At 49.8% G+C, this 17,986-nt stretch overlaps 1 protein-coding gene across 4 annotated transcripts in view; it reads right to left on the reverse strand.

Moving 5' to 3' along the window:
- Positions 1-17,986, reverse strand: part of grip2b (glutamate receptor interacting protein 2b) — a 324,567-nt gene that overhangs the window by 180,858 nt on the left and 125,723 nt on the right. For all 4 annotated transcript variants that reach the window (XM_072472104.1, XM_072472105.1, XM_072472103.1 and 1 more), the window contains exon 4: positions 12,402-12,547. In XM_072472104.1, the coding sequence (XP_072328205.1) occupies positions 12,402-12,547 (146 nt within the window). The remainder of the gene's footprint in view (positions 1-12,401; positions 12,548-17,986) is intronic.

The following is a 17,986-nucleotide window of genomic DNA, read 5'->3' on the forward strand; positions in this document are numbered from 1 at the left end:
ATTTTCCCCCTCTCACCTTGAAATCGTGACCCCTTGTAATTGACACCCCCATTTTTGGAAAAAGCTTATTGCTATCCACCCTGCCCATACCTCTCATAATTTTGTAGACCTCAATCAGGTCCTCCCTTAACCTCCGTCTTTCCAACGAAAACAATCCTAATCTACTCAACCTTTCTTCATAGCTAGCACCCTCCATACCAGGCAACATCCTGGTGATCCTCCTCTGCACCCTCTCTAAAGCATCCACATCCTTCTGGTTATGTGGTGACCAGAACTGCACGCAGTATTCCAAATGTGGCCTAACCAAAGTCCGATACAACTGTAACACGACCTGCCGACTCTTGTACTCAATACCCCGTCCGATGAAGGCAAGCATGCTGTATGCCTTCTCAACCACTCTATCGACCTGCGTTGCCACCTTCAGGGTACAATGGACCTGAACTCCCAGATCTCTCTGCACATCAATTTTCCCCAGAACTCTTCCATTGACCGTACAGTCCGCTCTTGAATTAGATCTTCCAAAATGCATCACCTCGCATTTGCCTGGATTGAACTCCATCTGCCATTTCTCTGCCCAACTCTCCAATCTATCTATATTTTGCTGTATTTTCTGACAGTCCTCCTCGCTATCTGCAACTCCATCAATCTTAGTATCATCTGCAAACTTGCTAATCAGACCACCTATACCTTCGTCCAGATCATTTATGTATATCACAAACAACAGTGGTCCGAGCAAGGATCCCTGTGGAACACCACTAGTCACCTTTCTCCATCTTGAGACACTCCCTTCCACCACTACTCTCTGTCTCCTGTTGCCCAGCCAGTTCTTTATCCATCTAGCTAGTACACCCTGAACCCCATACGACTTCACTTTTTCCATCAACCTGCCATGGGAAACTTTATCAAACGCCTTACTGAAGTCCATGTATATGACATCTACAGCCCTTCCCTCATCAATTAACTTTGTCAGTTCCTCAAAGAATTCTATTAGGTTTGTAAGACATGACCTTCCCTGCACAAAACCATGCTGCCTATCACCGCTAAGTCTATTTTCTTCCAAATGTGAATAGATCCTATCCCTCAGTATCTTCTCCAACAGTTTGCCTACCACTGACGTCAAGCTCACAGGTCTATAATTCCCTGGATTATCCCTGCTACCCTTCTTAAACAAAGGGACAACATTAGCAATTCTCCAGTCCTCTGGGACCTCACCCGTGCTCAAGGATGCTGCAAAGATATCTGTTAAGGCACCAGCTATTTCGTCCCTCGCTTCCCTCAGTAACCTCAAGATCCCATCCGGACTTGGGGACTTGTCCACCTTAATGCCTTTTAGAATACCCAAAACTTCCCCCTTCCTTATGCCAACTTGATCTAGAGTATTTAAACATCCATCCCTAGCCTCAACATCCGTCATGTCCCTCTCCTTGGTGAATACCAATGCAAAGTACTCATTAAGAATCTCACCCATTTCCTCTGACTCCACGCATAAATTCCCTCTTTTGTCTTTGAGTGGGCCAATCCTTTCTCTAGTTACTCTCTTGCTCCTTTATATACGAATAAAAGGGTTTGGGATTTTCCTTTACCCTGTTAGCCAAAGATATTTCATGACCCCTTTAGCCCTCTTTATTGTGCGTTTGAGATTTGTCCTACTTTCCCGATATTCCTCCAAAGCTTCATCAGTTTTTAGTCGCCTAGATCTTATGTATGCTTCCTTTTTCATCTTAGCTAGTCTCACAATTCCACCCGTCATCCATGGTTCCCTAATCTTGCCATTTTTATCCCTCATTTTCACAGGGACATGTCTGTCCTGCACTCTAATCAACCTTTCCCTAAAAGACTCTCACATTTCAAATGTGGATTTACCCTTAAACAGCTGCTTCACATTCCCTAGCTCCTGCCGAATTTTGTTATACTTGGCCTTTCCCCAATTTAGCACTCTTCCTTTAGGACCACTCTCGTCTTTGTCCATGAGTATTCTAAAACTTACGGAATTGTGATCGCTATTCCAAAAGTAATCACCGACTGAAACTTCAACCACCTGGCTGGGATCATTCCCCAATACCAGGTCCAGTATGGCCCCTTCCCGAGTTGGACTATTTACATACTGCTCTAAAAAACTCTCCTGGATGCCCCTTACAAATTCTGCTCCATCTACGCCTCCAACACTACATGAGTCCCATTCAATGTTGGGGAAGTTAAAATCTCCCATCACGACCACCCTATTGCTCCTACATTTTTCTATAATCTGTCTACATATTTGTACCTCTACTTCACGCTCGCTTTTGGGAGGCCTGTAGTAAAGTCCCAACAATGTTACTGCACCCTTCCTATTTCTTAGCTCGACCCATATTGCCTCAGTGTTCGAATCCTCCATCGTGCCCTCCTTAATCACAGCTGTGATATCATCTCTGACCAGTAATGAACTCCTGCACCCCTTTTACCTCCCTCTCTATCCCTCCTGAAGCATCTAAACCCTGGGATATTTAGTTGCCAGTCTTGCCATTCCCTCAACCAAGTCTCAGTAATACCAATAACATCATATTACCAGGTACTAATCCAAGCCCTAAGTTCATCTGCCTTACCTGCTACACTTCTCGCATTGAAACAAATGCACCTCAGACCACCTGTCCCTTTGCATTCATTATCTCTTCCCTGTCTACTCTTCCCCTTAGTCACATTGAGTTTATTATCTAGTACCTTACTGGCTTTAGTTGCTGCCTCTTTACTGACCTCTAACTTCCTAATCAGGGGCGAGATTCTCCGACCCCCTGCCGGGTCGGAGAATCGCCGGGGGCTGGCGTGAATCCCGCCTCCGCCGGTTGCCGAATTCTCCACCACCGGATATTCGGCGGGGGCGGGAATCGCACCGCGCCGGTTGGCGCCCCCCCCCCCCCCCCGCGATTCTCCGGCCCGGATGGGCCGAAGTCCCGCCGCTAAAATGCCTGTCCCGCCGGCGTAGATTAAACCACCTACCTTACCAGCGGGACAAGGCGGCGCGGGCGGGCTCCGGGGTCCTGGGGGGGGGGCGGGACGATCTGGCCCCGGGGGGTGCCCCCACGGTCGCCTGGCCCGCGATCGGGGCCCACCGATCCGCGGGCGGGCCTGTGCCGTGGGGGCACTTTTTCCCTTCCGCCTTCGCCACGGTCTCCACCATGGCGGAGGCGGAAGAGACTCCCTCTACTGCGCATGCGCGGGAATGCCGTCAGCGGCCGCTGACGCTCCCGCGCATGCGCCGCAGTGAGATGTCATTTCCGTGCCAGCTGGCGGGGCACCAAAGACCTTTTCCGGCACCTGCGGGGCGGAAATTCGTCCAGCGCGGGCCTAGCCCCTTAAGGTTGGGGCTCGGCCCCCAAAGATGCGGAGCATTCCGCACCTTTGGGGCGGCGCGATACCCGACTGATTTGCGCCATTTTGGGCGCCAGTCGGCAGACATCCCGCTGTTTCCGGAGAATTTCGCCCCTGGTTCCCATCCCCCTGCCACATTAGTTTAAAACCTCCCCAACAGTGGAGGTTTATGACATGTTACTTGTATCCTTTGCAGCCACAAAGTCTGAATGTCTTTCAAACCAGGATTTAAAAAAAATTACTGCTCCAGATATATAATATAATATACCAAGCTAAGCAATATCCCTGGTTTAAGATTGTGATGCTAACCCTAGTGAAGCTAAAGCTCAGGACTACATCCATGCTAAACATCAGGGTGCAGCCTGCTATAGATAGAGTAATGCAATCCTATAACCAATGGGTCAGGTCAGAACTCTGCAGTCCTGCAACATCCAGTTGTAAATGACAATTAACCACTTCGTCAGAGGAAAGAGGTTCCAAAAACATCCTCATCCTAAATGATGGGGGAACCCAACATGTGAGCACAAAAATAAAAAATTGAAGTTCCTTGCAACAATCTTCAGCCAGAACTGGTGAACACATGATCCATCTTGGCTTTGTCCTGAGGTCTCATCTGTCTGTACTTCACCATTAGTAAAGTTATGGAAGATGGCACTGGCAACACTTACTCATCAATAACTTGCTCACAGATGCTCAGTTTGTGTTCTGCCAGAGTCTCTTGGTTTGGTCTAAATATGAATAAAACTGCTGAACTCCAGAGGTGAGGTGAGGTGAGAGTGACTGCCCTTGGCATCAAGGCAGTATTTGACCGAGTGTGGCCTCAAGGAGCCCCAGCAAAATTGAAGGCCATGGGAATCAGTGGGAAAACTGGGTTGGATTCATATCTAATACAAAGGAAGCTGGTTGTTGTTGCTGGAGGCCAATTAACTCAGCCATCGGACATCACTGCATTAGTGCCTCAGGGTAGTGTCCTCAGTCCAACCATCTTCAGTGACTACATCAATGATACTCCTTCCATCAAAACATGGAAGTGAGAATGTTCATTGCACTCCTCAAACACTACTGCAGTCTGTGTCTGTGCGTAACAAGACCTAGACAGCGTGTGGGGCTTGGGCTGCTCAGTGGCAAGCAGCCTCTCAAGTACCAGGCAATGGCTATCTCCTAAAAGAGAGTCTAACCACCAAATCTTGGGGCACGATTCATTGGCCTCCTTACGCACTTACTCCAGCGAAATGAAGCCGGTGAATAGCAGGAGAGGCCGAAAACGAGGACAGTGGAAGGAGCCAAACAGTTTGCGATGCAACCCGCCCGCTCCCATAGGTGAAATTGGGATCTCGCCATGGCGTGGTGAGAAACCAATTATCACCACTTAAGCCCTATTTCTGTACAATTAACAGGAGTGATCCCATATCAAATGGCGGGGGGGGGGGGGGGTGGTCAATGGGAGAATGGAGGGTCCCGGGATGGGAGCCACAGCTGTCTGTCAGTCCAACACCCTCTCCCAATTCCTTACAGATATTGAACGGTATGGATGGTATTTTGGACCCCGCAGAACAGGCCCTAGTGGTGCTGCTGGTAGGCCGGGCAACCAGGTGTCGGTGATGGCAGCCCGGAAACTTAACTGGACCAGTTACAGAAATACTGTGCCTCCAAGAGCAGTTGAAAGGCTGGGAATTCTACTGTAAGTAACTCCCCTCTTGACTCCAAAGCCTGTCTACTATTTACAAGATAAACATCAGGAGTGAGATGGAATACTGTCCACTTGCGTGGATGAATGCAGCTCCCACAGCATTCAAGATGATCAACATTTTCCAGGACAAAAGCAACCCCTTGGCTGGCACCCTATCTTAAACCCTGACTTTCTCCACCACAGTGGCTGCACAGGTACAAGAACCAAGGCTCTTTTGACAGCATTTTCCAAACACCTTCTGCCCAGAAGATCAAAGGCAGCAAGTGCATGGTGACACCATACAGCCTCTGTATGTCACACACTGTCCTGACTTGGAAATGTATCGCTGTTCCTTCATCATTACCGCGGCAACAACTTCAAACTCCCTTCCTCACCACCACCACCTTCTCAAGGGCAACTAAAGATGGGAAATGACTGCTGGCCTTGTCAATGATGCCCATATTGCTTGAATGGATAAAAAAAAGATTTGGAAACAGGAGCTGATTGAAGGCTTTTGCACAAATCAAGTTGACGTTTGCAGTACTGCGACCATGCCTGACTCAGATTAGCAACTCGAGCGATCAGAATTCTTTGATGCAGAGGCTACCAAGCTGGATCTGGACTCCTGCAACACAAAGGTGTATGGTGTATTCAATATAATCACCAATGTTGGCCAACAACAGCACAGAAAACAGCAAAAAGGAGCGCATACCTTCACTAACCATCTCCTTCTCATTGCTCTCCTCTTCCTGAGAAGGCTGGACCATTGGTAGTAGTTAGACCAGAAAGTTTGACTCAATGCATCTTCAGGTGTTGCCACTGCCTCTTCACAAGAAATCAGATCCTGTGAATAAAGAAACTCACGTTACTGGAGAAACATTGGTCTGCTGGTCACTGTGGTAATTCTTTCCAGAATTTTGAGTTTTTATTACCTTTTGTGGTTCCCTGAAAGCTTTTCCACAGCAGTGAGTTCTTCCACTACACTGAAGGAGCAATCAACTCCAGTCAATGATAAGAGCAGGTCGTTAAGTGTTTGCAATGTTGGTGCTTTCTTCAGGAGGCAGATTTTATCACATCAAACCCTGAGCCTCTCCAACAGATTACTCTGCAACATTCTTGGACAAACAATCCACTCTTCACTGCGTTGTGTCCCATGGTTAACAAAGGTGGGTGAAGGCACTCTACTTTCCTGGGCACTTTTAGCAATGGTTCCACTCCGCAAAAGAGCCTTCAATCACCAGTGACGAAGAAAACCATTTTGCAGCAACTTTTCCCATACCTCTCAAGTAGGGAAGATCAAAAAGCTGAAACCAACAGCAGAAGAAATGCACTTTAAGCTTTCAATCATGAAAACAGACAATAATTTGGTGATTCCGAGGAACCAACATCGGGATAATTGTGGTCCTTGTGTAGCATATCCCCCATGGGTCATGACTTGGACCTTGTGACTGAAGACATATGTGATGAAGCAGGAAGACGGTTGTTAATACACCCCAGTAAGAAATCACAGTCCAGTCAAACAATACTTTCTTTTGGATCTTGCTTTACTTTCTCATAAACGGATGGTGATGAGTGCTCATGCAATATTCCAAATCAGCTGGTCGTTGTGAGGAGATTGAAGTACTAGCCACCAAAATGCCATGTAACCTCCTTAATAGATGCTGGCAGACATTTGGATGGGGAGTCACTGCTCAATGAGCCTCTGGGTGGTCATTCCTACAACTTGAATCTAATCCTTTACCAAGAAGGCACCTTGCGTTAAATGTGCACAAATCAATATTGCTGCTTAGCCTTCTTCGAGAATCCTTTGTTTCCAAAGTATCTGGGGAAGATCGATTCCAGAATATCCCTGCCTTCCCGCCTGTCCCTCTCGGATTCTCTCTCTGGGCAGGATTTTTTGCGCAACCCGTCGCATGTTTTTCGGTGGCAGGGGTGGCCCGCCAGCGGGACCCCCGTTGTCAATGGGATTTCCCATTGAATGCACCCCACTGACTGCCCACTGTGGCAAAGTGCCACCAGCCATATGGGTGCCCCCACCCCACCACCACCGCAGCCCAGCGCTCACCTTCCACCACACTACCCTCGCACACCACCCACCGCCCCATCAACACCTCCCCCCCTCCAACCGACCGCCACCCGCTGGCGGGGTAGCACAGGGCCCACAGTAGCCCCTGCAGGAGAGCACCGAACAGGGGCCGCAGAACGTACCAATAGCATAGGTAACACAAAAGATCGGTAGCATTAGCAGCAGAGACGGGCGCCAGGGCCCCCAAGGTGCCGGGTGTGGGAGTGGGGATGGGGGAGGGGGGCATGCTGGTGGAAGGGTCCACAGTGCAGACTCGGGCCACTGTGTAGCCTGGTGGAACAGGTTGAGCATGGGGCACACACCATGCTAACATGTCTGACGATGCAGACAATGGACTTCGGAATCCAACTGGGAATGGTGGCCTTCCTCATAGTCGCCGCAGCCCTGGCTGATGCACTGAGGCTGTACAAGCTGGAGCTGCTCGAGGAGGACCCTGCAGTAGTGAATCCTGCTCCAGAGGAACAGGAGGCAGCCAGTGAGGATGGACAGCTGGCCACCCACCAGGCCAAGGAGGAGGTGCCAAGGAGATGCCGCATGAGGCCTCAAGTGTACCGGCAATGCCTGTCATTCGAGAACCTGCTGGTCTGGCAATGCCGTCAAAGACTCCGGATGAGCAGCAGGACAGTGCGACATATCTGCCAGATGATGGCACACCTGATACCGCAGGGGAATGGGGAGGATACCCACTCCCGGTGGCCATCAAGGTGACGGTCGCCCTGAACTTTTACACCACGGGCTCCTCTAAGGCACTGAGTGGGGACCAGTCAAGGATCTCACACACCTCAGTGCACAAGTGTATCTGCGCCATTACGGCGGCCCTTCATACCCAGTCAGCACCGTACATCCATTTCAATATGGGCTGAGCCCACCAGGATGCCCGGGCAGCGGGGTTCGCCATCATCACCAAGATGCCCCGGTCCAGGGGGTGATCGATGGGATGTATGTTCCTCTACGAGCACTGGCCCATGACAGGCCGCTCTTCGCAAACTGAAAGGAGTTCAGGTGCCTGGACTGCTCTGGAGGGGCCCTCCAGTATAGCGCAATAAGGATCTCCCACATTGTGGTTGCTTGCTGCGTCCTCTGCAACATCGTGCAGTTGAGGGGCCACGTGCTGGAGGAGGGGGATGAACGCCAGGCCTCGTCCGACAAAGAGGATACGAAGGAGGGCCAGGATGGGCATGGCATGGGTTCCGGGCAGGTACAGGAGGCCTCACAACAGGTGTGCCTGGGCCGACGCGCATGGGACGGTCTAATCGCCTCCAGATTCATCAACCAGGGGGCCTAACGAGTGGCACCGACATCCAATCCCACCCCCACATGCCTCCGGCGGTCCAGCTCCTCCCATGAACACCCTCGCTGTGCCACCTACCACTCCCCGTTGCAACCTCCTCAGTGATTCCTACCTGCCTCACTAAGGGGTGCAGGCCCTGGGTTGGCAGTAACAGCGGGTCTGGTCCATGGGATGGAGGGTGGTGACCACTCACTCTGGGTGGAGCTCTGGTGCTTGGGAGATGGGGCCACACACCGGAGCGCTGAGCGCTGGCTGAACTGGGGTCCCAGATGCATTCCCACCGTAAAGCCGACCCAACCCCATTCCTCCCAACCCCAGCGCCCCTTGCGGCCAGCCCAGACCAGCCCATCCCTCACTAATAGGGCTCCCTGACAGAGCACTGAGGCAGGTTATAACATGTGAACCTGTGTTTATTGTGAATATATATATATACAGCGTTGTGCCCTAGCCCCTATCACATGCAGCACCCATGCCAAATTAACTGGCGTGTATCTTTCCAGCCTTATGGGCTCTAACGCTGTGTTTAGGTGTATCCCCAGACGGTACGCCAGGAGTGAAGGCGGCCTGCTCGGAGTCCCGCCTGTGACCTGGGCCGTTTTCTGGGGAGACCAGGCCTGGATGGACCCAGCTGCTGCTCAGATGTCCGAGATGGCGTGGTGCCGCCCTGTTCTGCCCACTACCCATCAGATGCGTCAGGGACAGAAAGGGGGGGTGGAGTCCGAGGCTGTGGTATTCTGGCATCTCCCCTACAGGAGTCACCAGCACGGGCCCCATCACCACCTCCTCCCTCAGGGTGCCCAATGGCTGCCAGGCTACTCCATGGGGCAGGAGTGTGAGCGGAGCTAACTCCCGAGGCTCCTCCAGCACCTGCTGCCAGTACCGGACACCCGCAACCATCCCGACCAGGGTCTCGATACTCATGGCCATGGAGCACAGGGAGTGGACCACCTCCCTCTGGGAGCGCAGCATCACACTGTGACTGTACCACCTCCCTTTGGGGATGTGCCATGTTGGCCAGTGCCCGGGCAATGCCGCCGGCGCTCTCCGCTATGGCCCGCGATTGGGCCATGCTCTGGAGTGTCGCTGCAATGTCCACGTGGCTCTGATAAATGGATGCCTGTGATAGGGCAGCCATGTCCTGAGCCTCGGCCACCCCAGCACAGAAATCCTGACCCATGACCGAAACCTTCATTCCCAAGGCCTCCACAGCGGACGCCACCCATGCGGGGTTGGCCTGGGTGGCACGTATGGTGCACACCACCTCCTGCTCCTGAATACGGTTGGACTCTTCCATCTGCACCCGCAGACAATGGTTATTGCCGACACCCCCTCCTGTAGTCCCTGGTGGGGGTGGCGACACACGTTCCAAAGGGAACCGCAACTCAGTGGGGTCTCACTTGCTCGCCCAATGCCGACCTCCACCTCAGTGACTGCCCTCTCCCCAGGACCACCGATCAGATCCAGTGCTCACTGCTCCGCTGTGGTGAGGTGCCGCAGGTCCAGCAGTCCCCCTAAAGTCTTTTCCCTCTCCCGGCGGTTGTGGGCCAACTTCTCCCAGTGTGGGGGGGGGGGGGGGGGGGGTATTCAGCACAGGGGGTAGGTAGCTGGTGGCCATCAAACACTCCCAGGATAGGTTCAGCACGGGGTTAGATACAGACTAAAATTTTTCAACACTGTCCCCATCAGACATTCCCAGGACAGGTACAGCACGAGGTTAGAAACAGAGTAAAGTTTCCTCTGCATCCCATTCAAACACTCCCAGCTTAGAAAGAAAATGGTTAGAAGCACTGAAGCAAAATCAACAGGAAGTTCTTCGTGGTACAATCTGCTGGACATTAACCTTTTATTTGGCACGTCTGGATTTGACAGAATGCTTACTCGAACTGTGATACATGTAGGAAATGTTTAAATATATATTGTATTACGTTTCTGTTGCAGTAATGTTATTAAAAGAACTTAAGTTACGGTCTCCAGATAATGGGCGGGATTTACCGGCTGTTTGTGCTGGCAGGAAATTCCAGTCCCATGCCTGCACAAGCATTTCCCAGTGACGAGGGGTTTATCCAATGGGAAATCCCGTTGACAACAGCTGGACTGGTAGTTCCTGCTGGCAGGCCACCTCCACCGCTGAAAAACACGCGGCGGGGTGGTGGGTAAATCTCACCCAATGTGTCTGCTAAAACTGCGATTAAGAGGTTGCTGTCACTCATTACGGGTGGGGGCAGCTGGATATGCTTTTAGTTTCATTTTCAGCCCTGCCCTGGGTGTATTGTTTTTGGTTTCATTTTTCGAGTCTTATCTAGATTTTGAAGAAATGTGTGTTTCTCAGACTAACTTCTGAAAGCTTCTCTCCCAAGGACTTTGTGAATAAATCTGAAAGTCACTGAGTGTTAACATTATTAACAAGTGGCATTTGACCTGTGTGTGTGGATTTTGCTAAACTGAAACGGTAGAAGTAGATGGGAAGTAAGCTCAAATACCTTTATTTTTTTTTTAGAACTGTTTAACTGTTAAATGAAAAGCCGTTTCTTCCTTGGATGTTAATGGGGTAAATATTGTGTCAATAATATAGTTTGTTTCTCCCCATGTTTGCGTGGATTTCGCCCCCACAACCCAAAGATGTGCAGGCTAGGTGGAGTGGCCACGCTAAATTTCCCTTAATTGGAAAAAAGTAATTGGGTACTCTAAATTTATAACAAAACAAAAAGTAAAAAAAATAATACAGTTTGTTTTATACATAAAGATCCCTAGTTGTCAGTGTAGTCACCATAAGACCATGAGACATAGGAGCAGAATTAGGCCACTCGGCCCATCGAGTCTGCTCCGCCATTCAATCACGGCTGACATTTTCTCATTCCCATTCTCCTGTCTTCTCCCCATAACCCCTGATCCCCTTATTAATCAGGAACCTATCTATCTCTGTCTTAAAGACACTCAGTGATTTGGCCTCCACAGCCTTCTGCAGCAAAGAGTTCCACAGATTCAGCACCCTCTGGCTGAAGAAATTCCTCCTCATCTCTGTTTTAAAGGATCGTCCCTTTAGTCTGAGATTGTGTCCTCTGCTTCTAGTTTTTCCAACAAGTGGAAACATCCTCTCCATGTCCACTCTATCCAGGCCTCACAGTATCCTGTAAGTTTCAATAAGATCCCCCTCATCCTTCTAAACTCCAACGAATACAGACCCAGAGTCCTGAACCGTTCCTCATACCGTCACTCCTGGAGCAAAGTATTCTTTCCTCACAGTTTACAAATTGATAAATCTTTGGGGTCTCGCCTGGCTTCCTAATATAAATTGGGGTCTGGCCTGGGTACTGTAACAGAGCATTACTCTATCAAACGAGTTGGGTCATTATCGGCCAGATTATTCGGGAACAAGGGCTGACAGTAAAAAATTGTCAATTCCACATCAATGGATGCTGACTTTGAGGCAGCCTTCACAGAGAAAAGGCTGGTGACATGAAGTGGAAAACCATCACACTGCTGTAGTGGCACTGGTATTCAGCAACATTGAGATAAAATGAGGCAAAGGGCCTCACAAAGGTATCTGGTGATTTTAATTGGAGGTCCTCTGCTTGAGACTGTGATACTATATTGGGAAGGAGAGGGCAAATATTATTGTATATCCAATCATGCTATAGCTGACGAGGTACTATTCTGGCTGAAGTTGTCCAAGGCCCTGCCTTCTCAACCTTGACCCTCTCCTGAGGTGTGGTGATCCTTGGGTTAAATCACCACCGGTCAGCTCTCCCACTCAAAGGGGAAAGCAGCTTATGGTCATCTGGGACTATGGCGACTTTACCTGACTTTGGGGTTGCAAAACTTAACACTGATCATTTCATTTCCCCCGCCCACCCCTGAAGAAAATCTCTCACTTTGATCAGCATCAGAAATAGTCGAGGGAAAAAGATAAAGACACCATCATATGTCCAGGGCTAGAGCCCTGACTCGGTTCATTCTGGTCAGTCGTCACTGAAAAGAACAGTCGCTCAAAACGTTGATGAGGTTCTTACCAGCAGGGGGAAGCTCGTATTCCACTTCAAGGACCACCCGTTCCCCCACGTTCTTCAGCAGGCTGATTATCTCATTGTGCCGTAATTTGGTCAAGTTGATCCCGTTGACAGACTTGATGTAATCTCCAATGTTCAACTGGTCGCTCCTACAAAGGTGAAGTGGACCAATGAATGCAAGGAAAACCAGACTGGTCAAAAATTGGAAGGTGCATCGACCATACAGGGATGGCTCTTTTTTGGGGGAACAGGTAAAACTCCACCTCTTTAAATCCTTTTTCACGGATTGTCTTCCGCCTGGCGTCACTCTGGCGCTGGCTCTGTCTTCTGCCAATGCCTGAGGGGGCCTGTGTTTCATGTGGAGAGCGAACCCAAACGCTCCCCCTGGTGTCCCCAATTATTGGAGGCCAGATTGTGACCACAAAACGTTATTCTATCGCAACATGTGGGAGGGTCACCCCATTAGGCCGCCCCTAACCCGAACGATTGATGATGGAAATCGACGGTCTCCTCTCTACAATCCTACAGCTTTGGTGAGGTTGATTCAGCCCTCAGGCCGAGATCCACCATCCATGGATCTCCGATGGCCCTGCATTCAATACTAAAGACCAACCCCAGAAGGTGAACAACACTGGAGCTTCATCGTGTGGGTGCCGGAAATCTGAAATAGAAACAGAAAATGCTGGAGATTTTCAGCATGTCAGGCAGAAACAGAGTTACTGGGTAGGGATTGCACAGTCCCGTCAAAGTCAATGGACCTTTGAACGGCCGACAGCATTTCATAACCCTGCCCCCGCCTCGACAAGGCCGTAAACCTCCGCCCGATATTCCAGCTCGATGATCCTTTGTCAGAACTGGGTATGACCTCAGAAACATTTGGTTGGGGGGGGGGGGGGGGGGGGGGGGGGGGCTAGTGGTGGATGGTGGGAGTAGGAATTTTCCCAAGTCCTTGTGGTGAGTTTGGAGGCGAATGGGGGCGGGGGGGGGGGGGGGGGGGGGGGGGGGGGTTGGCCTAGAAAATCATGAATAAAGGCGGCGAGTCGGTTCTCTGATTTATTCCTACCTCCTCCCGCTTTGCCCAGCAGCGGGTTGTGTGGAATGTCAGCAACCTGCCCGGCAACCAATACATTAATTACCACCCGTTTTACACGGCCAATGGAATTTTACCAACAGCGTCCAGAATCCCCGCAGTAAGCCAATTGCCAAAGCACAGGAAGTGAACGCACAGCAGGAAGTCGGAATGGCACGGGAGTGGCAAGCAATCTGAAGATTCAAGGGTAAAATGTCAAGCCTGAGTACATCCACAGAAAGGGGCTTTCCATTGCATAGATATCTCGTTGAGACTGCTGTCATGGAGAGTCATGATGTGGAGATGCCGGCGTTGGACTGGGGTGAGCACAGTACGAAGTCTTACAACACCAGGTTAAAGTCCAACAGGTCTGTTTCGATGTCACTAGCTTTCGGAGCGCTGCTCCTTCCTCAGGTGAATGCAGAGGTCTGTTCCAGAAACACATATATAGACAAATTCAAAGATGCCAGACAATGCTCGGAATGTGAGCATTAGCAGGTGATTAAATCTTTACAGATCCAGAGATGGGGTAACCCCAGGTTAAAGAGGTGTGAATTGTATCAAGCGTTGAACGATGCCCTCGTACGAACTGGATATGGCACTCGACTCATCGATCGACAGTTCCAACGCGCCACAGCGAAAAACCGGACCAACCTCCTCAGAAGACAAACATGGGACACAACCGACAGAATACCCTTCGTCGTCCAGTACTTCCCCGGAGCGGAGAAACTACGTCATCTTCTTCGCAGCCTTCACCACGTCATTGATGACGATGAACATCTTGCCAAGTCATCCCCACACCCCCACTACTTGCCTTCAAACAACCTCAAACGAACCATTGTTTGCAGCAAACTACCCAGTCTTCAGAACAGTGACCACGACACCACACAACCCTGTCATGGCAATCTCTGCAAGACGTGCCAGATCATCGACATGGATACCACTATTACACGTGAGAACACCACCCACCAGGTATGCGGTACATACTCGTGCAACTCGGCCAACGTTGTCTACCTCATACGCTGCAGGAAAGGATGTCCCGAAGCGTGGTACATTGGCGAGACCATGCAGACGCTGCGACAACGAATGAACGGACATCGCACAACAATCACCAGGCAGGAATGTTCCCTTCCAGTCGGGGAACACTTCAGCAGTCAAGGGCATTCAGCCTCTGATCTCCAGGTAAGCATTCTCCAAGGCGGCCTTCAGGACCCGCGACAACGCAGAATCACCGAGCAGAAACTTATAGCCAAGTTCCGCACACATGAGTGCGGCCTCAACCGGGACCTGGGATTCATGTCACATTACATTCATCCCCCACCATCTGGCCTGCAAAATCCTACCAACTGTCCTGGCTTGATACAATTCACACCTCTTTAACCTGGGGTTACCCCATCTCTGGATCTGTAAAGATTTAATCACCTGCTAATGCTCACATTCCGAGCATTGTCTGGCATCTTTGAATTTGTCTATATATGTGTTTCTGGAACAGACCTCTGCATTCACCTGAGGAAGGAGCAGCGCTCCGAAAGCTAGTGACATCGAAACAAACCTGTTGGACTTTAACCTGGTGTTGTAAGACTTCGTACTGTCATGGAGAGTGTATGAGGAGTGAAGAACAGGTTCCTTCAGCCTCATCATGTATCCATTTATACCTCTCCCCCTGCCCTTTCCTTGTGCCATTCACCTCAGTGGCGCTTCCACCACAATCACGGTGAAGGCTGCTGGGCTTCTGTTAAACTGCCCATACAGATTTGCCCTCCCGCCTCCTCAACCCCTCCCAATTGGACGGCAATCTCAGGGGTGAGTTATTAATTGGATGTCTTCTCTTCCGAATATTGGGCTGCAAGGTGCGCCCTCTCGTACCCAGTTTACGGACGTGAAAAATAAAAGCCAGTTTGAAAAAAACAAAGGGAGCTACACTCAGCCCATTAACTCTGTTTCTCTCTCTCTCTCGAGCACACTACCTGGTATGCTGAGTGTTTCCAACCATTTTGGTATTTAATTGAGTCTTAACCATTTTAAGGGGGGGGGCTGGTGCCCAGGGTCACCTTCCTCAGTTTAGTCAATACGCCACAGGCCCTCACCCGATTTCCTTTGCTTTGGAAAGTACCAGAATAAGCATTATGGCTCAATTATAACCCTGCAGAAGTGGATGGAATTTGATTGAGTTAAAATTATGCCCAGTATGCCAGAACGTGGCTTTGAGCATAAACTATTAAGCACATTCATCATTACAAAAGAAAGGAGTAAATAAAAGGGTTACATCAGGTTTACAATAAAATACAACTTGAACCGTTCCTCCTCATGAACCATCCCATCTCCCCTGTGTGAAACTGGAACTTAGGACTTTTGCCATGACTTAACATGGTTCCTCCCTGCTAAACCTTCTTTATAATGGCCTCAGAAGGCTACCAAATTATTGCACGTTGTCCATTCTTTCACTAAACTCAATTCTTGGCCGCCAAGCTGTTTAACAAAATGGATGGCAGTGAATCATTTCTCTCTCTCGACCCCCTCATTGATGTGGCTCAAGCCATCACGAGATTGCCAGGGAAATGAAAACAGTGAATAATTCATCATGCATTCAGCCACCACTCACAGTAAGAGTCAAAGACACGAGACCGATCCTCCAGCGAGTCTGTCTGAATTGAATGAGCAGTTCAATTATATTGAACAGAGTAGCAGCTAAGCATAGAGATGTGAGGAAGGCTGTGTTTGCAGCCAATGCTGTGCTTCCCCCTCCGGAGCCTGTTGGGAGGTCACCAGAGTTTATCTGTTCATCACTCCACACAGCAGAGGGCCTCCCAAATGCTAGAAAATGGCAGCGGAGGTCACAAGAGGCCCAGAATTGGCCACTCAAGTTGTTTGATAGCTTTCCCACCCTCTAGGGCTGTAAAACCCAGCCTCTCTTTTCTTTTTAAACACCTTCCCCGCTGCTTTTAAGGAGAATGTTAAGGGGTAATTATCCAGCTTTGCACTCACAGTGACCGGGCTCACTTGGCAGTGGCGTCTGACCGACTGACCACACCTGAACCTTCCAGCCAGCCTCAAAGGTGGTGAAGTCGGGAAATGACACCTTCATCAGAATGGTACCAGTCCTCTGGAGATGGACTGGGAGGCGGGCAACCTGGTAAAATGACAGTGAAAGTGGTTGAGAGGGAAGCTGGATGTCTTCCAGCTGCCACAAGTACTTTCACCAATAAGAACACCAGTGGCTCAGCTGTTTGCCCACCAGAGGCTTTCTACCCACCGCCAGGTACACATCGGTGACTTCCCATCTGCTTCCAGGGAGGGTTTCCTTTCTGGCTGCTCCATGGCAGTAATGGCCACCTGCTCTGCCCCGATGCTCCCCCTCCGATCACCAGGGCCCTGGCAAAGAAATGAAGATTGCGGCTCCTTGCGAAATGGAGATGTCCTCGATTTCCCCTCAGCAGCAGTCACCACCTTTACCATAGGCTCTACTGAAGCTGCCGTGTCCTCCGAGTTGGCCCTTGCGCTTAACTGGCCTGCCGGCGTTCAGGACGCGCCTTGTGGTCCTGATTTGTTGGCAGCTAAAATTCAGGCTCTTGCCTCTTGGTCCCTCTACTGACATGTATCAGACTGATTTGGTCCTTCCTTTAAGAGCCCGCTGGGGGAAGGCGGGAGGTTGGGAGGAGAGTCAAACGGATCGAACACTGGAATGAAATCTTGACTACCAGACAGAAAACACCAGACTAAGTGAGGAGTTAACAGATATGGGGGTGGAGGAGAGTAGGCGGGTGGGGGGGCTGCCCTGAAACAGACCACTACCCATGAGGCAGTAGTGCTAACCACTGTGCCACTGAGCCACCCTAAAATCCTCATTGTTTTTGATGCGGCATTCACAAACGCTCACTGCAAGAGACCACCTTTGCAAAATTATATCACCAGCTCTTGCTAAAAACTCAAAAGGACTGTGAATCTCTGGAGCTCTCTGAAGGGGGTTTCAGCGATGATACCTCTTAAAACTGAATAGTTAGAATGCCACTGGAGTAGTTTTACATAAGTTATTTTATTAAGGATTGAGATGAATTATAGGACTGAGTAATCACTATTAACCATTATACATGTATTTTTAGGATATAGTAGTAATAAGTAATTAAATGGGATTTAGGATAGCTAACTTGACCAAAAGGACATTACTTCTGACATCTTGTCTTTGTGAAACAATTCAGGGTGCTGGTTCTGTTGTTCTGTTTCTCACAAACAGTCAGCAAGCTGCTGGGATTGTACACAGCTGTCACGATGAGCATCAATCATGCGCTGCTTCCGATTCTATTGGGTGAAGTTTAAACACTGCTTGCAATTCTATTGAATAAGTTTAAAAGTAGCAACTTCAGGGATTGGACCGTGTCCAACTGGGGTGTGCTATTGATTTTTGAATGTTGTATAAGTACCGTGTTCTGGTTTTTGTTCGGTAGAACCGGTCTTGGCCGATATCCAGTCTGTTCTCCATGTACACATAACAAGCTTGATTAAATAAGCCATCTTGTCCGGG

Source organism: Scyliorhinus torazame, chromosome 13, assembly GCF_047496885.1.
Source record: "Scyliorhinus torazame isolate Kashiwa2021f chromosome 13, sScyTor2.1, whole genome shotgun sequence".
Classification (NCBI taxonomy): domain Eukaryota; kingdom Metazoa; phylum Chordata; class Chondrichthyes; order Carcharhiniformes; family Scyliorhinidae; genus Scyliorhinus; species Scyliorhinus torazame.